The following is a 24,415-nucleotide window of genomic DNA, read 5'->3' on the forward strand; positions in this document are numbered from 1 at the left end:
TGTGCGAATGTGTGCTTGTATGTGTGTGTGAATGTGTGTGTTTGTGTGTATAAGTTTTTGAGTGTATGGGTGGTGTACACACATTTCTCTTTGACATTAATTTGTGTGTGTGTGTGTGTTTCGCTTTTCTGTCTGTATTCCTGTTCCTCTGTTTTCATTTTTGACAGCTGAACAGAAATATAGAAGAAAATAACAATGACAACAAAGACTGTGTGTTGGTCTTCCACAGAAAGAGGAGGACGCCCGACAGGAATTTGACCAGTATAAAGATGAGATGGCTGATGTGTCGGAATCCTTGGAAATGGCAGCCTTGGACAAGGAGATGGCCGAAGAAAAGGTGATTTTTTGGTCTTTGTACATCAGTGTGTGTATGTGTGTCTGTTTATGTGTATGTGTGTGATATCTGGGGAAATTGCAGGAAGAGTAATTGAGTTTATGCAGTTTATGAAGTTTTGTCTTTTCCTGGCTTGTGTTTCAGGTGCAGTCTTTTCAGCAATGAACTGGAATGCATGTAAAAAATGTATGAAATGTTTTGTGTGTAAACGTGTTTTTGGTTAAAAAGCATGTGATGTGTTTTATTATGCCTGCAATCTATCCACTGAATATACTAACAGATATGCCATGTATTTTGCCCATTGACTAGAAAATTGGACATGCAGTACAGATTAGTGACTGAATGGAGAGAAAAAAGACACAATAAATATAGTGGTCATGGACAATGTACAAAAGAATACACAAGATCACAGGTGCATTTTATTAGTAGTTTAAATACAGTGAAAGCAATGTATCAGTGATGTTTGTTTTCCATTTGCACTGTTTAACCACTTGAATGCTGGACCTTGGTGCAATGAAATAAGTGTGGGAGTTAATTTGAAGTGCAGTAACAACTTCGTTTGTACTTTAAAGTGATGAAATTTTGTTTGGTGAACAAAGAAAATCCAGTTCCAAGTCAAAGGAGTCCAAATAAAGAATAGTGACCAACATCCTGACCTGTAACCTCAGTCTTATCTCAGGCAGCCCTTCACTGACGAACATACCTGTCAGCAGCAGCCAGGCTGATGATACTTATGTCCGGTCCCGTGTTTGTGCTTGTTAATGACCATGTGTTCATCAAATCAATCGATCAAATCAAAAACACTTTATTAATCCACATGGAAATTAAGTTGTGCAATCACAGGCTCATTGTAAACACTGGCATAAAATCATGCGCAACATAAGAGATTAAAACTAGTCAAATAAGAATTCCCAATAGCTGACTATATACTAACCCCCCCACACACATACTCATGTTAAGACAATAGGGTATTGCACAACAATATTAACAAATGAAAACATCCAACAAAAAAAGGGTATAGATTACTAAAAATGACATGCCGCGCACGCACGCACGCACACACACACACACACACACACACACACACACACAGCACAGCACACACACACACACACATCCACACATGGCTTGTGCTGTTCAGTCAGATGCACTGACCTGGGTGTGGTGATATGATTTCAGGCAGAGAGTCTGCAGCAAGAGCTGGACTCCTGCAAGGAGAAAATGGAAGAACTCTCTCTTGAACTGGAACTGCTGCGTGGAGAAATCAGTGAAAAAGGTGTGTGTGTGTGAGTCATAATGTATGTTTGTGTGTGTGAGTCATAACGTATGTTGACGGCAGTTTTGTGTTCCATCATTCAGGTTGACTATAGTGTTTTTCCCATGATTTATGTTGACAGTTTGTGTTCCATAATTTATGTTGACTACGGTTTGCGTTCCATGATTTATGTTGACCACAGTTGGTTTTCCATGATTTATGTTGACTACAGTTTGTGTTCCAAACCATATGTTGACTACAGTGTTTGTCACAATATTTATGTTGACTGCAGTTATGTTCCATGATTGATGTTGACTGCAGTTGTGTTCCATATATGTTGACTTCAGTTTTTGTTCAAAATTGTATGTTGACAATAATGTGTGTTCCATGATTTACGTTGACTGCAGTTTGTATTCCATGATTGATGTTGACTGCAGTTGTGTTCCATATATGTTAACTACAGTTTGTGTTCCATGATTCATGTTAACTACAATATGCATGCCATTGTCATCATTAAAAGGATACAAATGTCATCTATTTGCATAACAGAGGTATCATCAAAAAAAAAAAGCATTTATTTGTGAAAATAAGTATTCAGCTGTGTGCGTTTGCTGCACATATGTCAGTATGACAGAATTATTTGTCAGAAATTTTCCATTACACTATTGTTATACAAGTTTAATGAAAATAAATGTGAGTATTGGTATGTGTGCATGTTAAGTAAATATGAGAGAGACAAGAAAGACACTATGTACTCACAGAGCACAAGTATGATTTGTATTCTAGATCTTGATTTGGTTAGACTGAAGCAGGTTAAATGATCTGCCATTAGCAGGTCCTTGTTCTTTTTCTAGGTCTTGCGATTGGAAAGCGTGGTAAGATCCAGTATCGTTGTTTTTTCTCCCCCTGTACAGGTTTACGCAGATGTGCTATCATTTTTTAACACTTACACATGCACTTTGATATGTTCACACACAAAGAAACATACACACATTCATACACAGTTGTACACACATACACAAGTGCAAACACTCACGCCTGTGTACACTACCATAAACTTGTTCACACAAACATGCACACGCTCATGTACTTTTTTTGTGTGTGTCAGATTTTTTTCTTTATGATAACAACAAAATATCATTACATGAGAGTTCATAGCTTCTTCTGTGTTTGGGGTTGAAGCTATTTAGTTATATATGCAAGTGGGCTTTTACATGTATGGCCATTTTTTACTCCAATGTTAAAGGCAAAATTACTCAATTTTCTGAGGTGTGCATATATGGTAAGCTTTTGTTTGCACAACCTACCTGATGCTGACGTGGATCACATGATCTTTATTTAGTGTATTTCATCTTCCTCATGTGTACAGATATGAAGGGATCTAGACACTAGCAGGTCTGCACATCTGTTGACCTGAAAGGTCAGAAAAACTTTTCTTCACCCACCATGGCTGCTGAAAGGATTCAAACCCAGGACCTTCAGTTTGAAAGTACAGCACTATAACCACTGCCACATTCATCAGAGTCATTGGCAAATCAGTAAATGGGTGTGCAGATTCTGTAGAGATATGTCATGTGTTGCATGAGTCGTCAATTGTTGAATAATAAATGTTTCCACCCACCTAGGACAGTTGGTGAACAGTTAAAAATCTCCACCTATTTAGCACAGCTGGTGAATAGTGAAAAATCTCCAGCTATCCTATGTGTTTTTTATGCATGCCTAATCACCATCCATCTTCTGTCATTGTTTGCATGGTTGTTCTCCACCCACTCCATAATGCCCTCTGGATATTCATTATGTTTGTGATGCATATTCATTGTGTTTGTGATGCATATCCACTGTGTTTTATTTTTCTTCCATATCATTTGATCAGTTTTTCAGGATGGAGTGTATCCTCAATATTAGAAATTCCTGAACCATTCACATACATGTGTGCCACTTTCAGTCAGATGAATAGCTTCTGTCAGCCAATGTCTGGCACAACTTTGTTGCAGTCCTGTGATCAGCATGCCTTGGTGTCTTGATGCAGTCCCATGACCAGCATGACTGTGTACCTTTGTGCAGGCTCAGAAGGGGTTGCAGCCACGTTCGAAATGAAACAGCTGGAGCAGCAGAATGAAAGGATGAAAGAAGGACTTGTTAAGTATGTTGCTGTTGTTGTTGTGGGAGGGCTTGTTTGTTTGTTTGTTCTTCTCTTTTGTTTTTGACACAACTGCAACATCTTAGCAACAATTTGTAGGGAAATTAATTTCCCCATGGGGATTGGCAGGGGCTCTTTCTGTATAGTTTCCATGCCTACTGAAAATTCTGTGCTAGAAATTTCCTCTTTTCTGTTGCTCTGTGGCCTGTTTCTTTTCTTTCTGTTGTCTCTTCTTTTATTATTTTCTGCCATACTGGTCCATTCATGTAACTAGCTTTAAGCAACAAAGATAAGAGAGTTCTTGAATTCACTGTGTGAGTGTTTCAAAAAGGGAGTTCATGAAATCACTTTTTCTGTGTTGAATGCTACAGTAAAACATAAATCTGTGTGCAGTCACTGTTTCTTTCAGTATGGCAAGATGTTATGATGAAATTAGAACAAAAAACTGTAATTATGAATAAAGCTTTACTTAAATGTCCAGAACAGGGTTAGATATGCTCTTGAACACACTTGTCGAAATTTGGCTCACAGGACTCATTACTTTTCAAGGTTGTTGTCACTGGGATTGTGCACACTTGTGTATAATGATGCACATGTGGAAGGAAGAGAAATACACATGTTCTCTGTCATTGATTTCTCATTTTTCGTTTCACTTTTTTCTGGATGGGTTCTTTTCTTTTTCAGGAATAAATCCTTGACCTTGGCCAGTGTCATTCCAACTTAACTTAGTGTACTTATGTTTGCGCTCACAGTTGACTTCATCAAGATTTTGCACCTTATGAATATTATTATTAGTAGTAGTATTTTTATGTATTTATCTGGGGTTTTTTTTGTGTTTTTTGTTGTTGTTGTTGTTGTTGTTGTTTTTTTTGTTTGTTTTTTTGGTTTGTTTTTTGGTTTGTTTGTTTTGGTTTTTTTCTCAGGGCCTGACTAAGCGCGTTGGGTTATGCTGCTGGTCAGGCATCTGCTTGGCAGATGTGGTGTAGTGTATATGGATTTGACCGAACGCAGTGACGCCTCCTTGAGCTACTGATACTGATACTCGTGTGTGTGTGTCTGTGAGGCACACACAGAGAGAGTGAGGGAGGGAGAAAGTAAGAGCGTGTGTGTGTTTCTACACGTATGACAGTGACAGAGATAAACAGACAAAAAAGTAAGGCAGAGAAGCACATGATCAGACAATAAAATGATGATAAAGAGAGTACAGATAAAAATAGCACAAAAAGAAATCCTCTCCATCCCCCCCCCCCCCCACACTCCCCCAACCCCCAACCCCCCATCCCCACACACACAATAATCCTCTCCCCTCCAACACACGTGCACACACATACACACACACACAATGGGAATACACAGGGATTTCCCTTCTGATAAATCCTCTGTCTCAACCAATGGGCAGAGCTCTGATATTGCGAGTTGCACCCTGGTCTGAACAACAGGGGAAGGAGTGGAGGAGGAGGAAGTGGGTCTCTAACTCCTCCCCACCCCCACTCTCCCTCCCTGTATCTGTGTTTTGCTCTAGAGATTCAGATTGATCTTTGTTGCCCATCTTAGCTTACTTTCTTTGTGTTTTCATCTTCAGTTTCACGTCTATTCACTATAAGTGTTTTTAGGCGGAAAGGAGTAAAGTCGTGGATAATGGAAAGGGAATGCATGTGAATATTAGTGTAAAAAAGTGTTCATATTATGTGTCAGAGGAAAAGTATAAGGAAAAAAAGTGTACTTATGTGGAGTGGTGGTCTAGTGGTAAAGCATCTGACTGATTAAATCAAGGTTCTGTGTGCAGCGTGCATTTTGCACACATACATAACCCATGGCAACAAAAGGGCTATAATTGTCCCTTGCAAAATTTTGTAAAAATTCCACTTTGATGGTTGAATGTCTACAAATATGAAATTTTAATAAATAAGAGTGGTGCTGCACTATAGCGACAGCAGCCTGAATTTTACACAGAGAAATCTGTTGTGACAAAAAAGTAATACAATACATTGCAATACAATGCATTAGAATACAGTACAGTACAATACAATACAATACAATACAATACAATACAATTCATGTGTCCCCATACAAAATACAGCAGAGTTCTTGCTATCATACAACACTTGTTGGTTCCACAGAATGCGGGACCTGCTGACCTCGGAGAAGCACGAGCGGCAGCAGTTGGAAAAGCGCTGTGACAAGCAGCAAGGGGACATCACCAATCTGCAGCGTGACAAGGAGCGTCTGTCTGGCCAGGTGTCGGAGCTGGAGAATCAGATCATAGAGCTGAAGGAACAGGTCAGTCACTTCTTCTTCTTCTTCTGCGTTCGTGGGCTGCAACTCCCACGTTCACTCGTATGCACACGAGTGGGCCTTTACGTGTATGACCATTTTTACCCCGCCATGTAGGCAGCCATACTCCATTTTCGGGGGTGTGCATGCAGGGTATGTTCTTGTTTCCATAACCCACCAAACGCTGACATGGATTACAGGATCTTTAACATGCGTATTTGATCTTCTGCTTGCATATACACACACATATGTTGGCCTGGGAGATCGTAAAAATCTCCACCCTTTACCCACCAGGCGCCGTCACCGTGATTCGAACCCAGGACCCTCAGATTTGACAGTCCAACGCTTTAACCACTCGGCTATTGCGCCCGTCTGGTCAGTCACTTCAACACATCCATGAGTTCTCGTCCTGTGGATCTCCATCACTGAGTTACCAACTCTGTCCTCTTTCAGAACAAATTTGAAGACCTGCCTGTTCAAAATGTGACAAAGTGTGGTTGTCTGTTTATCTGCCTCCTCCCACCCACTCCATCTTTTTATGTTTTCTTCTTCTTTTGAAATCATCGTGCAGTGTGTTCGCCTGTGGGTGGTGGGTGTTTACTGTGTGTGAGCGTGTGTGTGTGTGCTTTTTGTGTGTGCACATGGGCAAGTGTGTGCACGTGTGAGTGCATGTTTTGTGCTTTTTAAAATTTTATTTAACTTTTTTTTTGTGTGTGTGTGTGTGTGTAGTTTAACGATCTATCGGCAAGTAGCCCTTAAGGTCAAGTTTTTCATGGCAGATGTCTTTCAGAGATAGTCTTTTTTTTTTTTTTTTTAAGGCTAATCCTCACAAAGGCCTTCCTGTCTCAGCGGCGATGATCCACAAGGGGGGAGGCCCCCTGTTTTGATTGTTGTAGTGGGGGAGTCCTGGTTGGCAGTTTGAAGGGTGGCACCCTGAAAAAGAAACTATGGCAACAAAAGTGTTGTCCTCTACCAGCCGCCGTGGTGAAGTGGTTAGCGTCACAGACTGACGGCTGGGAGGACACGGGTTCGAATCCCAGTGGAGGTGGGTTTTTCGGCCCGTGGCCGGCTCCTACCCAGAGTTGAGTGTGCTGTGGGCTTAAATGGGAGACTGGGACCACACAGTCGAGTGTCATCCACTTCAAGGATGTAATATCTAGGTGTGTTACTCTAATTACCTGACCAACACTGCAAGTGTCTGTATCTCTCGGGCCTGGTTAACACTGGGATATCATTATGACAGGAAGCGTAGAGTACAGCCTTGTCACGCAGTCCCAAACCAAAATGGACCTCCATAGCAACATCATCATCATCATCGTTATCCTCCTCCTCCTTCATCATCATCAATATAAACAAAACAATCTCAAAGTCTGTGGCCTTTTATGCCCTGCTCTCATGGTGACCTCCGTTTCGATGCCCCTCCACTTCGTGCTTGGGGTGAGTCCTGTCAGTGTCTTCAGTGTCGGCAGATTCATGGTGGACTGTTGTTTGAGGGACGTGATGTCAGTCTCCACACTGGGAGGGACACTCACTCAGTGTGGCTTCGAAACTAAGCCATTATTGTCGTTAGTAGGGGGATTAGTAGGTGGTGTCCTAAGTACGTTGAATCAGAACAGGCACCACTGAACACTACCGAAGTGACTCAGCAGCAGTGCAGGGTCTCCTCTGGTGTGTGGCCTCCTGGCGACCTAACATTGATGGTTCCCTGGGGACTGGTGACGCTGGAACTGTGACGGACGAACCCGGGTGTGGGCGTGTATGGGGGAATCTAAATGAGCGGCGTGGGAGTAATGTCACTGAAATGGTGCAGATGATGGGGCAGCAAAAAAAAAAAAAAAAAAAAAAATGTTGTCCTCTGGCAACATTCTGTAGAAGAAATCCATTCTGATTGAACTTCATTCAGGCCTGTAAAACAGCCATGTTCACAAGTGCCTGTTTTTCTTGAAGGTTTTTTTTGAGGCTTGGTCAGACCGGCACAAAGATAAGTCAGAAGACAGTGGTAATCACATTAGTGTCAAATACTGCATTGTTACTTCAACATTGTATGACAGTGTACATACACTTCTTGTTGAGAGATGAGAGACTGCACATAGAAACCTGTGTGGAAAGCTTTTATTATTGGAATGTCAGAAAAATGAATGAATTGCAAGGACTGATGCTGTTGCTTCTGTCACAGGTGGATGCGGCTTTGGGAGCAGAGGAGATGGTGGAGAAGCTGACAGAGAGAAACCTGCAGCTGGAGGAGAAGATTGAAGCCATGGAGGAGGAGAAGAATGACCTGGTAATCTCTTTTGTTATCTTTTCTTCTTTTTTTGGTGGTGTTGTTTTTTTGTTTTTTGTGATCCACAATTTGACACTTTTTCTATATTACGATGATTGATGATTATGAGGTGATGTCAGTGCTGCTGTGGGGATCCATTTAGGTTTGAGATTACTTGGGAGGGCTGTACTCTTGTAATAATATATCCTGGTATCAACCAGGTTGAGAGATACAGACATACAGTATTGGTCAGGAAATATGAGCAACACTCCCTAAGACAAATCCATGATGTTGAAGACCCCGGACTGTGTGATCCCAGTCCTCCCATTAGAGACCATTGAGGTGGCCACAGGATGAAAAAGTTCACCTCAGATGAGGCTCAAACCTACATCCTCCCATATATTTCTCTGTTCACTGCATACAATTAGTTGTTTGCTTGATCATGTATTTTTTTTGTGTTTTTTTTGTTTGTTTTGTTTTGTTTTTGGTGGTTTTTATTTTGTGGGGGAGGGGGGGGGGGGTTGGTTCATTTGCATGCATATAGGGTGGGATTTGAAAGAGTAAAGAATGATCTGGTTATGAATTTGTTTTGAATGATTGGTTGGATTGGTTTATTTTGGATTTTAAAAAAAATGTTTTATTTGTGCATGATTTCAGTCTGCAATCTTTTTTCTGTAATACATTTTCTTGCTCTCTTGGTTCCCTCAGCACAATTCTCTCTTTCTGTCTCTATTTGCATTTGTCTTATTTTTCTCTTTCATTGTTTTCTTTAACTCCCCTCATCTCTTCTTTCCATTCTGTAGATCACAAAAACCTTTTTGTTGTTGTTGTTGTTGATGATGTACACAAAAATATGCAGAAAAATGCATTTGTTATTCTGTGTGTTTTTGTGCATGATGATTTATGTCTTTTCATTTCAGCGTTCATATACCCGTGTAGCAGTTATAAAGTATTCATTCTAAGAATCATTTCAGTTTCTTATTCAGTTATGTGTTTTCTGTCTTGCTGTACTAGGAAGCACTGAATGAGATGAATGAAGAACTCCAGGAAAATGCACGAGAAACAGAACTGGAGCTTCGGGAAGAGAGAGACAACGCTTTAGTGCGTCTCAGTGAGGTAGGCCTTATGGATACTGATACGGAGATATCATTGTCTTATGGATACTGACACTGAGATATCATTGTCTTATGGATACTGACACTGAGATATCATTGTCTTATGGATACTGATACTGAGATATCATTGTCTTATGGATACTGACACTGAGATATCATTGTCTTATGGATACTGATACTGAGATATCATTGTCTTATGGATACTGACACTGAGATATCATTGTCTTATGGATACTGACACTGAGATATCATTGTCTTATGGATACTGATACTGAGATATCATTGTCTTATGGATACTGATACTGAGATATCATTGTCTTATGGATACTGATACTGAGATATCATTAGACTGAAGTTATATGTTAGTGTGTGTGTGTGTGTGTGTGTATGCATGCGCATCAGCATGTGTGCATGTGTCGGCAACATCTCTAGAGTGTAACAGTTGGATGTTCTTAGATGAGTGTGTTGTATGTGGGGTGGGGAGGGGGGAGATTAACCTATAGAGTGGGATGTTCTTAGATGAGTGTTTTGTGTGTGTGTGTGTGTGTGTGTGTGTGTGTGTGTGTGTGAGTGTGTGTGTGTGTGTTAATGTGATGTACTTCATTATTTGTCAAAGCTTATGATCTGGACTTCTCAAGTACAAGTACTCTGTTATCTTCTTCTGATTTTTACAAAGTGCACTTCAGAGCAGATACACTTGATATTTAGACCCATGGGTGGGAGTGTATCATATGGATTCCTGTATCCAGCACTTTGGTGATCTTTTTATTTTCAATTGTTTTACCTTGTTTCAGTACTAAGACTTAAGTAGACCATTGACTTCACTTATGATGAAGTTTTCAATATATCAAAAATCCATCATTACCATCTGTGTCAAATGCTTTGAAAATTTTGGGTACATTTGTTGTATGTAACCATACATTATATAAAAACATGAGTATTGTGAAAAATTAAGTTTACTTGAATAAGGAATATTAACAGGACATTGGCATCCTGTAAATGTGGTACCGGTCTGATGTGACAGAACCAGAGAAGGATGGATGCCATGCAGGAAACGGTGGCTGACTATGAGACAACACTGAACAAGTTCCGTGGGCTTGTGGCGCAGCTCCAGGTAAATGCTGTTGCATGTACTTCATTATTTCCAGGAGCTCCAGCATTTCTTCTTCTTCTTCTTCTTCTTCTTCAATCATGGGCTGCAACTCCCCCGTTCACTTGTATGTACACAAGTGGGCTTTTACGTGTATGACCCGTTTTACCCCACCATGTTCTTGTTTCCATAACCCACCAAACGCTGACATGGATTACAGGATCTTTAACATGCGTATTTGATCTTCTGCTTGCGTATACACACGAAGGGGGTTCAGGCACAAGCAGGTCTGCACATATGTTGACCTGGGTGATCAGAAAAATCTCCACCTATTACCCACCAGGCACCGTTACTGAGATTCGAACCCAGGACCCTCAGATTGAAAGTCCGATGCTTTAACCATGCAGCTGTTGCGCCCATCGCTCCAGTGTATAAAGTTTCCTTCACTCAAAATGAAAAATTTCAACTTAACTTGTAAATTATATTTTGGTGGTCTCTCATCACTTTCATCCGTAAAACTGATACAGGAAAGTGTTAGGGTGGACAGACTGTGAGTGAACTAAGTTCATGGCTGCGTTTACGTTGCCTGGCCACAAGCGGCCGATCAAAGTGGAGTACACTCACAGCCTGTATCAGTTTTCTTCTTTTAGTTTTGCTGATGGAGGTGGTGGAAGGCTACTGAAGTATGCAAATGTGATGAAACTTTTTATTCTGAGTGAAGGAGACTTTCTACTGTATGTATCCTGAGATTTGTCTCGTCATGAACAGTGGTTTAGTTGTTGTTGTTGTTGTTTTGATACTCCTCTTGTTTCTTTCTTCCTTTTCCTTTATTTGCTTATTTATCATCATTGTTGTCTTTTTTATTTATTTATTTATTTTATTTATTTATTTATCTATTTATTTATTTTATTATCATCATTATTATTATTATTATTTAGTTAGTTATTTTTTAATTATATTATTATTATTTAGTTATTTAGTTATTTTTTAATTGTATTATTAATATTTAGTCATTTATTTATCTTTCTTTTTTTTTTCTCAAGGCCTGACAAAGCGCGTTGGGTTACACTGCTGGTCAGGCATCTGCTTGGCAGATGTGGTGTAGTGTATATGGATTTGTCCGAAAGCAGTGACGCCTCCTTAATTTTAAGCATAATAAGAAAAATAGATAGCTCATCAAGTATATTGTTATCAATTTTCTTGAAAGGGATATCAGATTTGGGTGCTAATTCAAGATGCATTTGCATTTGCCATCTCCTTGAATAGGCTGATATGATTTTTTTAAAAACATTTTTTAATGGATTTACTTTACAGTCATTTTATCAAGAAACCAATAAAATTTCTCACAATATTCTTTTCTGATCCAGTTCATAAATTTCAGAAAAAAAGTGGACAAACTGTTTTATTTAATTTTTTTTTTTTTTTAATTAAATAATTTTTTTTAATGAATGTTTTTGCCGTTCTACTTGTATGTGTGTGATCGTGGTGATTGTGAAAAGTCGCTGATCAATTTGTACGAAATTTCTGCATGAGTTTCCTCTATGTGTTTGTTATCATTTGTTGTTGACCAATCAAGGTGAAGAAGTATGTGCACATTTGTGATTTGTGCCAGCAGACACATAGTGAAGTGTGTTATCCAAACTCCTAACCCCAGTACGTCTTGATAGATCAGTGTCCATGTGTTTTTTTGTTGTTTGTTTGTTTGTTTTCCTTGAGTATGTTACAGTCTATAGATTGATAAGAGCTTTAGCTTCTAATGGAAGGTACAAGTAAATGAGACAATCAACAAGAAAAAACAACAAAGAAACAAAAAAACAAGCAATGATGATAATGTTAAAAAAACATAATTTTGCTTCCACATGTGTGTATAGGTGGGAGTATTTGTTTTAAATGGATTTCTCTAATGACATTTTGCCTTTTTTTGTTGTTGTTTTTTTTCCTTTAATTTGCTTAGTTTCAATGTTGATTTTAAGACATGCACTTCATCTACTTAGTTTATTATTTATTTATTTTCTTTCTTCTTTTTTTTCTTCTTTTTTTCTCAAGGCCTGACAAAGTGCGTTGGGTTACACTGCTGGTCAGGCATCTGCTTGGCAGATGTGGTGTAGCGTACATGGATTTGTCCGATCGCAGTGACGCCTCCTTGAACTACTGAAACTGAAACTGAAACTTCATTTACACAGCCCCTGGACCCCAGTCACAAACTTTGGAGTATTACAGAAATGAGTTACTCCCAACCAAGAGCGTGTACGCCCTGTTGTTTGTTTACAGGAAGCGAACAAAGAGCTGCGCAGCAAACAGCTGGCATCTGAAAGCAGAGCTGAGACGCCCACTATTGAACTGTTTGACTTCAAGGCCAAGTTTGCAGAGACTAAGGCTTTTGCCAAGGTGAGTAGTTTGCAGAGCATGGCAGTTTGGCAGTGATGAAAAATGGTTTGGTTTTGTTGGAACATTCGTAATGTTTGCTGCCTTATGCTGGTTTACATTTTCTTAGTGATGGCTATGCAATCAGCCACCTGGACTGTCTGTGAATGTTAGCTCACTCTGAAATGAGCCCACAATATGTGATATCAATAATACTGACATGTTCTAAAGCTGATAAAAATTTGTTTGTGTCCATACTTTGATTATTGAAGAAGACAAATGTTACAGTAAATAAACTTAAGTGACATTAATGCATGTTTGTTGCATTAAAAAGCATGCTGTGTGCATCATATCTTCTGTAATTCTCCCTCCAAAAGGTAAACTGATATCAAGAGTGAAGTATGAAAAGGAGTAAAAAAAATTAATTAATTAATCAAAAGTAAACGTAGATGAATATGCTTGTAATGATGATGATGATGACAAAAATTAAAGATGGTGACCCCCTGTGTGAAATGTTTACTGTGATGTCTCCCACAGACCATCAAGAAGATAATGATGATGACAAAAGTAAAAGATGGTATCCCCCCGTGTAAAATGTTTACTGTGATGTCTCCCACAGACCATCAAGAAGATAATGATGATGACAAAAATAAGAGATGGTATCCACCTGTGTAAAATGATGACTGTTGTCCCACAGACCATCAACATGATAATGATGATTACAATAATAAGAGATGGTATCCCCTTGTGTAAAGATGTGTATTGTGCTGTGTCCCACAGACCATCAACATGATAATGATGATTACAATAATAAGAGATGGTATCCCCTTGTGTAAAGATGTGTATTGTGCTGTGTCCCACAGACCATCAACATGATAATGATGATTACAATAATAAGAGATGGTATCCCCTTGTGTAAAGATGTGTATTGTGCTGTCTCCCACAGACCATCAACATGATAATGATGATTACAATAATAAGGTAAAGATGTGTATTGTGCTGTCTCCCACAGACCATCAACATGATAATGATGATTACGATAATAAGGTAAAGATGTGTACTGTGCTGGGTCCCACAGACCATCAACATGATAATGATGATTACGATAATAAGGTAAAGATGTGTATTGCGCTGTCTCCCACAGACCATCGACATGATAATGATGATTACAATAATAAGAGATGTGTAAAGATGTGTATTGTGCTGTGTCCCACAGACCATCAACATGATAATGATGATTACAATAATAAGGTAAAGATGTGTATTGTGCTGTCTGCCACAGACCATCAACATGATAATGATGATTACAATAATAAGGTAAAGATGTGTATTGTGCTGTCTTCCACAGACCATCACATGATAATGATGATTACAATAATAAGGTAAAGATGTGTATTGTGCTGTGTCCCACAGACCATCAACATGATAATGATGATTACAATAATAAGGTAAAGATGTGTATTGTGCTGTCTCCCACAGACCATCAACATGATAATGATGATTACAATAATAAGGTAAAGATGTGTACTGTGCTGTCTCCCACAGACCATCGACATGATAATGATGATTACAATAATAAGGTAAAGATGTGTACTGTGCTGTCTGCCACAGACCATTGACATGATAATGATGATTACAATAATGAGGTAAAGATGTGTACTGTGCTGTGTCCCACAGACTATCAACATGATAATGATGATTACAGTAATAAGGTAAAGATGTGTACTGTGCTGTGTCCCACAGACTATCAACATGATAATGATGATTACAATAATATGGTAAAGATGTGTACTGTGCTGTGTCCCACAGACCATCAACATGATAATGATGATTACAATAATAAGGTAAAGATGTGTACTGTGCTGTGTCCCACAGACCATCAACATGATAATGATGATTACAGTAATAAGGTAAAGATGTGTACTGTGCTGTGTCCCACAGACCATCGACATGATAATGATGATTACAATAATAAGGTAAAGATGTGTACTGTGCTGTGTCCCACAGACTATCAACATGATAATGATGATTACAGTAATAAGGTAAAGATGTGTACTGTGCTGTGTCCCACAGACTATCAACATGATAATGATGATTACAATAATATGGTAAAGATGTGTACTGTGCTGTGTCCCACAGACCATCAACATGATAATGATGATTACAATAATAAGGTAAAGATGTGTACTGTGCTGTGTCCCACAGACCATCAACATGATAATGATGATTACAATAATAAGGTAAAGATGTGTACTGTGCTGTGTCCCACAGACCATCAACATGATAATGATGATTACAATAATAAGGTAAAGATGTGTATTGTGCTGTCTCCCACAGACCATCAACATGATAATGATGATTACAATAATAAGGTAAAGATGTGTACTGTGCTGTCTCCCACAGACCATCGACATGATAATGATGATTACAATAATAAGGTAAAGATGTGTACTGTGCTGTCTGCCACAGACCATTGACATGATAATGATGATTACAATAATGAGGTAAAGATGTGTACTGTGCTGTGTCCCACAGACTATCAACATGATAATGATGATTACAGTAATAAGGTAAAGATGTGTACTGTGCTGTGTCCCACAGACTATCAACATGATAATGATGATTACAATAATATGGTAAAGATGTGTACTGTGCTGTGTCCCACAGACCATCAACATGATAATGATGATTACAATAATAAGGTAAAGATGTGTACTGTGCTGTGTCCCACAGACCATCAACATGATAATGATGATTACAGTAATAAGGTAAAGATGTGTACTGTGCTGTGTCCCACAGACCATCGACATGATAATGATGATTACAATAATAAGGTAAAGATGTGTACTGTGCTGTGTCCCACAGACTATCAACATGATAATGATGATTACAGTAATAAGGTAAAGATGTGTACTGTGCTGTGTCCCACAGACTATCAACATGATAATGATGATTACAATAATATGGTAAAGATGTGTACTGTGCTGGGTCCCACAGACCATCAACATGATAATGATGATTACGATAATAAGGTAAAGATGTGTACTGTGCTGTGTCCCACAGACCATCAACATGATAATGATGATTACGATAATAAGGTAAAGATGTGTATTGTGCTGTGTCCCACAGACCATCCACATGATAATGATGATTACAATAATAAGAGATGTGTAAAGATGTGTACTGTGCTGTGTCCCACAGACCATCGACATGGAGCTGCGTAAACTGGAGGTGCTTCAGGCCACGTCCCATGTCAAGATGCTCCTGTCCTTCATGCCGGATGCCTTCCTCAACCGTGGAGGTCAGTTTCTGTCCAGTGTTGTCCGTTACTTATGATCTGTATACTGTTTCATGCTTCACAAGTGCAGTAAGCGACAGCTACAAACGGCTTGTCGCGTATTGCACTTGTGGGCCACGGTAAGTGTTAGATTAAATGTAATTTTAGGAAGGAAAATTTCTTTCTTACTATATATACAGTACTGTGGTACTCAAGTGCAGTAAGCAACAGCTGATTGAAGCACTTTTAGCCACAGTAAGTATGTTAGATTTAATGTAATTTTATGAAGGAAAATGTCCTTTTTGCTGTAAGTGTTTTGCAGTGCAATGTATCTTTGTACTTTTTTTCTGTTTTAAGGTATTTCCTTAGTTATTTATTTTCTTTATTTCATTTTGGCTTAATTTCTTTGTTTGCCAGTGGCAGGCTCTTAAGGCCTGATCAGGATTGACATTTTGTATTGACTTTGTTGCTGTTATGTTTTTACATTGTTGATGAAGGTACATTATTGCACAATCCCAGATGTGCTGCAGTAGTTTGTGTTTTTTGCCGACAGGTGACCATGATGCTCTCTCTGTGCTGTTGATGGTGCCTCGGGTTATCAACAAGGCAGACCTCCTGGCATCACAGGTCAAAGAGAAGGTCAGTTCACACAGCAACATCTCACATAGGATGCAAAGAGACATATGCGCATAACACTTCCATGTTACTGTTGGTCTCTGTTGCTAGTCCTCTGGCAAGGCAACCTCTACACCCAGTTGTCTTTATTCATTTACCTATGCTTAGGCAACACTTACACGCTTCACTCAGACTAACTGAGTATGTTGACTACATTTTTTAGCCATTTTTGTCATTTTAGGTTCTAGAGCAGGTAGAGTCAGGAAATTTTGGGCACAATAAGAATAAACAAGTAGTTGAACATCTGTAAAAGACCATAAGTTAAAAACTGACCTGTGTAATTCAGTTTTTGATCTGACATTAATCAGCAGACAAGAGCCATTATTGATGTTGGAGGCCTCTTGCACAGCAGCAGACTAACAGCTATGATGATGGTTGTGTGTGCATGAACATGGGTAATACTGGTCATTCATGCGAATGCAAGAAAGCTTACAGCAGTGATGGTATTCATGTGACGGATGATGATGATATGACGTGTGTGACAGATGATATGATGATGATGACGATGGTGATGACTTATGTGTTGTGTTCAGTGTGAGGTAGTATTGATGAAATGATGATGGTGATGACGACTGTGTGTGTGACATGGTATTGGTATGATGATGATGACAATGGTGGTGCCAAGTGTGTTGTGTGCAGTTTGAGATGGTATTGATGCAATGATGGTGATGACAACTATGTGTGTGACAGATGGTATTGATACAGTGATGATGACGATGTGTGTGACAGATGGTATTGATACAGTGATGATGACGATGTTGATGACAACAACTGTGTATGTGCAGTTTGAGATGGTGGAAAAGCTGGAGAGGGAGCACGTGCTGAAGGGGTCCAAGGCAGAGCAGTGCAGCTTCGCCCACCACCTGGTACTGCACCTCGCCTCCCTCAACACCACCATGCACCAGTATGAGAGGTCAGGCACCCCTTCTTGCTCTCTGTGGCTGCTAGTCTGTTGTGGGAAATGTCACTGCTTCATGTTCTTTATGGCTGCTAGTCTGTTGTGGGAAATGTCACTGCTTCATGTTCTCTGTGGCTGCTGGTCTGTTGTGGGAAATGTCACTGCTTCATGTTCTCTGTGGGCTGCTGGTCTGTTGTGGGAAATGTCACTGCTTCATGTTCTCTGTGGCTGCTGGTCTGTTGTGGGAAATGTCACTGCTTCATGTTCTCTGTGGGGGCTGCTGGTCTGTTGTGGGAAATGTCACTGCTTCATGTTCTCTGTGGGGGCTGCTAGTCTGTTGTGGGAAATGTCATTGCTTCATGTTCTCTGTGGGGGCTGCTGGTCTGTTGTGGGAAATGTCACTGCTTCATGTTCTTTATGGCTGCTAGTCTGTTGTGGGAAATGTCACTGCTTCATGTTCTCTGTGGGGGCTGCTGGTCTGTTGTGGGAAATGTCACTGCTTCTTGGTCTTTGTGGCTGCTACTGTGCTGTAGGAAATGTTACAGTTTCATGTTCTTTGCACCTGTTAGTCTGTTGTAGGAAATGTTACAGTTTCATGTTCTTTGCACCTGTTAGTCTGTTGTAGGAAATGTTACAGTTTCATGTTCTTTGCACCTATTAGTCTGTTGTAGGAAATGTTACAGTTTCATGTTCTTTGCACCTGTTAATCTGTTGTAGGAAATGTTACAGTTTCATGTTCTTTGCACCTGTTAGTCTGTTGTAGGAAATGTTACAGTTTCATGTTCTTTGCACCTGTTAGTCTGTTGTAGGAAATGTTACAGTTCCATGTTCACTGCGGTTGCAATTTTGCTGTAGGAAATGTTACTGTTTAATGGTCTGCGTGGCTGCTACTGTGCGGTAGGAAATATTACAGTTTCATGTTCTCTGTGGCTGAAACTCTGCTGTAGGAAATGTTAGTTACATGTCTTCTGTGGTTGCTACTGTGCTGTAGGAAATGTTACAGTTTCATGTCTTCTGTGGTTGTTAGTGTTCTGTAGGAAATGTTAGTTACATGTCTTCTGTGGTTGCTACTGTGCTGTAGGAAATGTTACAGTTTCATGTCTTCTGTGGTTGTTAGTGTTCTGTAGGAAATGTTACAGTTTCATGTTCTCTGTGGCTGCTACTGTGTTGTAGGAAATGTTACAGGTTTATGCACACTTGGGCAGATGTTGTGCTGTAGGAAATGTTACAGTTTCATGTCTTCTGTGGTTGCTACTGTGCTGTAGGAAATGTTACAGTTTCATGTTCTCTGTAGTTGTTACTGTGCTGTAGGAAATGTTACAGTTTCATGTCTTCTGTGGTTGCTACTGTGCTATAGGAAATGTTACAGTTTCATGTTCTCTGTAGTTGTTACTGTGCTGTAGGAAATGTTACAGTTTCATGTTCTCTGTAGTTGTTACTGTGCTGTAGGAAATGTTACAGTTTCATGTTCTCTGTAGTTGTTACTGTGCTGTAGGAAATGTTACAGTTTCATGTTCTCTGTAGTTGTTACTGTGCTGTAGGAAATGTTACTGTTTCATGTTCTCTGTAGTTGTTACTGTGCTGTAGGAAATGTTACAGTTTCATGTCTTCTGTGGTTGTTACTGTGCTGTAGGAAATGTTACTGTTTCATGTTCTCTGTAGTTGTTACTGTGCTGTAGGAAATGTTACAGGTTTATGCACACTTGGGCAGACGTTGTGCTGGAGGAAATGTCACTCTTTCAGGCACTCGGTGGCAGCAACTGTGCTGTTGGAGATGTCACAGCTTCATGCACACTTAGGCTGCTACTATATTGTATTGTTTTGTATTGTATTGTAATGCTTTGTGTAACAACAGATTTCTGTATGAAATCTGGAATGCTCTCAGCTCTTATAAGGCCATATGTGGTCAGTTGGAGCCTAAGCAACAATGATAATGTGCTCTTTGGCTGGTACTGTGCTATAAAAAAAGGCATTATTTTAAAAAAAAAGGCATTATTACCACCTAAAGACTAAAAGAGGATTGCAAAAGAATGAGTTACAAAATGAGATGTGATGTTTTGGAGCTAGTGTATAATTTTGTTTGATTATAATATAATTATATAATGCATAGGTATTTTTTGTTTTTTCCTCCAAATATATCTCTCACCAGTCAATGTTAAGTCCATTGAAATTGATTGTGAACACAATGCCATATGAGTTCCATATTTGTATTAGTTAAATGGTCCTATAACAAGATCCAGTAGCATTGCTGAAACAGTCTTCCAATGAACTGTTAATGGATGGAAATAGAGGGGAAGACTATAGACTGACAACTTTGTTTAATGGACAGGAAAACCATTTGTAGAAACCCAGGCTTTGACCCACAACTGACAGAGGAGGAATATGATGAACAGTTTCTTCTGTGCGGCACCCTAATGGCTGGTCATAGAGTTAAGGGGGAAGATGACATGTATTATTTCATGTACTCCTACAGGGTTTCCTGAAATGAACATGACTTGTGTTGTTCCCAGTGCCCTGAACAACTGTGGGGAGGACCTGTTTGTCAAGGTGGGCACTCTGCTGCCTGAGATGAGCGCTCATGAGAAATCCCTGGATCACTACATTGACATGCTGAGAAAGGACCAGGTCAGTGGTCATGTTGCTCTTGATATGTCTATCCCAGCTTGGTGACCAGACTCAAAGCACGTTGCAGACAGTCATTTGCACAGCAGGCTGCCTACCTTCCGACACTCACCATTTATTTCCTGTGTCATTTAGTCACATGCAAGCACACACATGTACATTGCAAACCTTGGTCCAGCCAGTGTTTTTGTTTTTTTTCCATTCCTTGAACAGTGTACCTCTCTCAAACATAATGTCCATGATACTGTCTTGGTTTGGATGTGTAGCCATTCATTTCGTACAATACATAGTCTCCCTAGCTGCAGAGCCCCTCTCAGAGCTAATATGATAAGTCATTCAGTGACCATGTTTACCAAAGAATAAGAACACCAAAATTTAAAAACAACGGACATGCTTCAAGCATATACATGTGTGTATGTGGGAGGTGAGGGAGAGTGGGTGGAGGTGGGAGAGGTGTATGGTTTGTGAGTGATGTTACACTGTTTTTAAAACAGTATTTTTGAGCAATTTTATTTCTTTCATACATTTTATATTCCTGTACAGTATTCGTGCCACATGCATTGTTGAATGCGCTTGGAGTTGCAGGGTTAGCACTATATAAATGTGCATTATTATCATCATCATCATTAATAGTAGTATTATATACAGAGATTTCAGAATGAAAGGTTAGTCAAGTACAACAGGTTTGGGAATAAGAACGGAAGGGTCAAGACTTCAGGGATAATGCCTTTAAAGATCCACCCAGATGTAAAGGCCACCCTTCCTGCTGTATTTGCAAACAGGCAAGAGGGACACGTCTGTAGCCAAGTATTTGTGTGACGGTCTCTTATGACACGCACTGATTTTGATGTTGATGTCTTCAAAGGTGCTCTCTTCTGCTTGCAGCTGGATGAAACAGTTTCTTTGGACCTGTTGGTGAAATCCATCGGCTTCTTCCAGGTATGTTCAGACTTTTGTGCTGCATAACAGTAGGGAAAAAAATCCACGATAAAAATTATTTTTGTACTCTTCCAAATTTACCTTTTTTTTTTCTTTTTTTTTTTAACTTGCTTGATCAACAAGTGTCTGTAATGCCGAAAAATGCATCACATGTTTACATGCTATTTATGGACAGGAAGGAATATTACACATCAAATGATCTCATTAGCCACGCACGATCTCTGTCTGAGTCTGGTAGTGTTAAGAAAATGTGTGTGTGTGTGTGTGTGCAGCAATTGTATTCAGTGCACTTGTCCAATGAGCGTGTGGACTGCACCAGTCTGATGTGTGACGGTGTGCGCAATGTGCTGAGTGCCTGTGACTGTATCACCACTGACATCACCAGGCTCAAGATACTGCTGCTGGTAAGTTATTCCTCTCACATCAGTGAATGGTATGTTGGTTGTACTTTAAAGTACTTTGTTTTATCTCATATTAGTGAAAAGTATGTTCATTGTACTTTGAATGAAGTATTTCATTTTTTCTCGTATCATTGAATAGTATATTCTTTGTACTTTGAAGTACTATCATATAGAACTGCAGATTTACCATGCAGCTGGCCATATGTTAACATATCTCTGAAGTCTTGAAACACTGCATTACTGCTCTGTATTACAAATATTATGTGGATGTGAACGCATGTGTGTGTGAGAGAGAGAGAGAGTGTGTGTGTGTGTGCGTGTGTGTGTGTGTGAGAGAGAGTGTGTATGAGTGAAAGAGAATGTGTGTGTGTGTGTGTGTGTGTGTGTTAGTGAGAGAGAGAGAGTGTGTGTGTGTGTGTGCGTGTGTGTGTGAGAGACAGAGTGTGTGTGAGTGAAAGAGAGAATGTGTGTGTGTGTGTGTGTGTATTAGTGAGAGAGAGAGAGAGTATGTGTGTGTGTGTGAAAGAGAAAGAGAGGAAGGGAGAAAGTATTAGGGAAATGTGGTTGGATCACAGTATGGCATTGTACCAGCAGTTAGTATGTAAGATTAACTGTGATTTTAGGGAAAAAGAATTCCTGTTTCTCTCAACTGAACACATTCCATTCCAGTCTTGTTACTGATGATGGATGTGGATGTATGTTTTTCTCTGCCCTGTTCAGCCAGGTCAGGAGCAAAGTGAGTTCTCCATCCTGCTGAGAGACCTGGAGACCTGCAACAACGACACTCGCCTGTGTGCCAGAAAGGTGAGTGTTTTACCTGTCCACCCATGGGGGAATAGTATCAAAATGAGCACAGTCTTATTCATTGTGTTTTTTCAATATTTAATGATGTTGTTCTTTTAGGCTGTAGATAGTCAATAGAAAGTATTTGTTATGACTGGTTTAAATTTCACTGTTTTGATGTACTTGACGGACTGCGTCATGTCATTTAGTTTCATTGTTTTCACATACTGTAATGACTGCATATCATTTATGATAGATTGTGATAACTGCATTGTTCTCTGCCCACAAGTCTTTTCCTCTCTCTTTCTTGCTTTCGCTCTATCTCTCTCTCTCTCACATGATAGTCCCTATTATGTCCATTACATTGATCTGGTTTTAGGAGAGTAATTCCTGGTTTCCTTTGTCAGTTCTTGTCATCATGTTCATTGCTTTGATTTAGTCCATGCCAAGGAAGAAGAGGAACACCTGCCGTCTTTTCAGTTCTTATTGTCTTGTTCATTTCTTTGATTGTGTTTCATCAGAGTAACCCCTGATGTGTTTTTTCCATTCAGATCAAGCGCCGTCTGCCACAAGAGGGATCTGCCATCGCAACGCCACTTCGCTTTTCTAAAGAGGTAAATAATGACACATCACACTGCAACGCCACTTGGCTTTTCTAAAGAGGTAAATAATGACACATCACACTGCAACGCCACTTCGCTTTTCTAAAGAGGTAAATAATGACACATCACACTACAACGCCACTTGGCTTTTCTAAAGAGGTAAATAATGACACATCACACTACAACTCCACTACGCTTTTCTAAAGAGGTAAATAATGACACATCACACTACACAGTGAATGAAATATGGCAGAGAGTGGGTGGGGGAGGGAGCGGTGTGAGACTGAGTCAAAGAAAGAGGCAAGTTACTGTTCTGACATACATTTGGGAGTCTTCACTTTAGAAATGCCTTGACCTTTTTTTTTTCTATTATTTATAGTGTTGTGACAAGGTATTTCTGTGTTGCTGTGTGACAGATCCATGACCTGCTGATGGACTGTTGCCACAATGTGATGCGTGTGGCTGACATCCTGCAGACTGTGTCACAGGGCGCCATGAACCAGGCCTCCGTCATGACAGGTACACTTTTTTTGTGTGTTTTTTTTGTAGTATGGTAAACCAACATACAGTTTCAGTTTCAGTAGGTCAAGGAGGCGTCACTGCGTTCGGACAAATCCATATACGCTACACCACATCTGCCAAGCAGATGCCTGACCAGCAGCAGAACCCAATGCGCTTAGTCAGGCCTTGAGAAAAAAAAAAGGTGAATAAATAATAGATAAGCTTACATAAATAAATAAATAAATAAATAATAATTATGATATAAAAAAGGGTAGTAGTAATGATAATAATAATAAAATAATAATAATAAATAAATAAATAAGACAACAATGATGATAAATAAGCAAATAAATGTAAAACATACAATAGTAGTAAAAATATATGCTGGAAGTATGACACACCATACACAAAAAAGCAGTGCACACACAAACATGCAAACAAATGCACATACACACATGCTCACAGTACCAGCACAAGTTCAAGAAGCATTTTATCAATAAAAACATATCACTGAAGTGCCATTTACCATAAACGAACAAGCCTGTGCACAAGTTCATGGTCAACAGTATAAGTTCAGGATGGCCGTCTGTTTCAAATTACAGTTTAGTGGACTGTGATGATTTTGGTTTGTTCTTTTATATATTTGGTGTGTTTGTTTGCTTTTATTTCATTCTTTTGCATTTTTGGTGTGTATGCTGTTTTTATTTTCATTTTCCAGTTTAATGTTTATCAGTTTGTTTGATGTTGGAGCATTTTAATCTTTAAATACAAAGCAATTAATCATTGTTGCAAAACAAAGTGTTGGCAGGTAAGTAGCTATGTAGTTTGATTTTCTCACTCTCTCTGAGTTGGAAAAAAAAAAAAAGAAAAAAAGATCTATAGTTC

At 39.4% G+C, this 24,415-nt stretch overlaps 1 protein-coding gene across 2 annotated transcripts in view; it reads left to right on the forward strand.

Moving 5' to 3' along the window:
• The window catches only part of LOC143276690 (dynactin subunit 1-like), a 64,993-nt gene that overhangs the window by 9,006 nt on the left and 31,572 nt on the right, over window positions 1-24,415 (forward strand). For both annotated transcript variants that reach the window (XM_076581331.1, XM_076581337.1), the window contains exons 8-24: window positions 230-337; window positions 1,514-1,610; window positions 3,654-3,732; window positions 5,850-6,009; window positions 8,180-8,284; window positions 9,278-9,379; window positions 10,403-10,492; window positions 12,740-12,856; window positions 16,034-16,133; window positions 16,663-16,748; window positions 17,570-17,697; window positions 20,193-20,307; window positions 21,190-21,243; window positions 21,516-21,647; window positions 22,365-22,448; window positions 22,979-23,041; window positions 23,446-23,548. In XM_076581331.1, the coding sequence (XP_076437446.1) occupies window positions 230-337; window positions 1,514-1,610; window positions 3,654-3,732; window positions 5,850-6,009; window positions 8,180-8,284; window positions 9,278-9,379; window positions 10,403-10,492; window positions 12,740-12,856; window positions 16,034-16,133; window positions 16,663-16,748; window positions 17,570-17,697; window positions 20,193-20,307; window positions 21,190-21,243; window positions 21,516-21,647; window positions 22,365-22,448; window positions 22,979-23,041; window positions 23,446-23,548 (1,723 nt within the window). The remainder of the gene's footprint in view (window positions 1-229; window positions 338-1,513; window positions 1,611-3,653; window positions 3,733-5,849; window positions 6,010-8,179; window positions 8,285-9,277; window positions 9,380-10,402; window positions 10,493-12,739; window positions 12,857-16,033; window positions 16,134-16,662; window positions 16,749-17,569; window positions 17,698-20,192; window positions 20,308-21,189; window positions 21,244-21,515; window positions 21,648-22,364; window positions 22,449-22,978; window positions 23,042-23,445; window positions 23,549-24,415) is intronic.

Source organism: Babylonia areolata, chromosome 2 (genome assembly GCF_041734735.1).
Source record: "Babylonia areolata isolate BAREFJ2019XMU chromosome 2, ASM4173473v1, whole genome shotgun sequence".
NCBI lineage: Eukaryota > Metazoa > Mollusca > Gastropoda > Neogastropoda > Buccinidae > Babylonia > Babylonia areolata.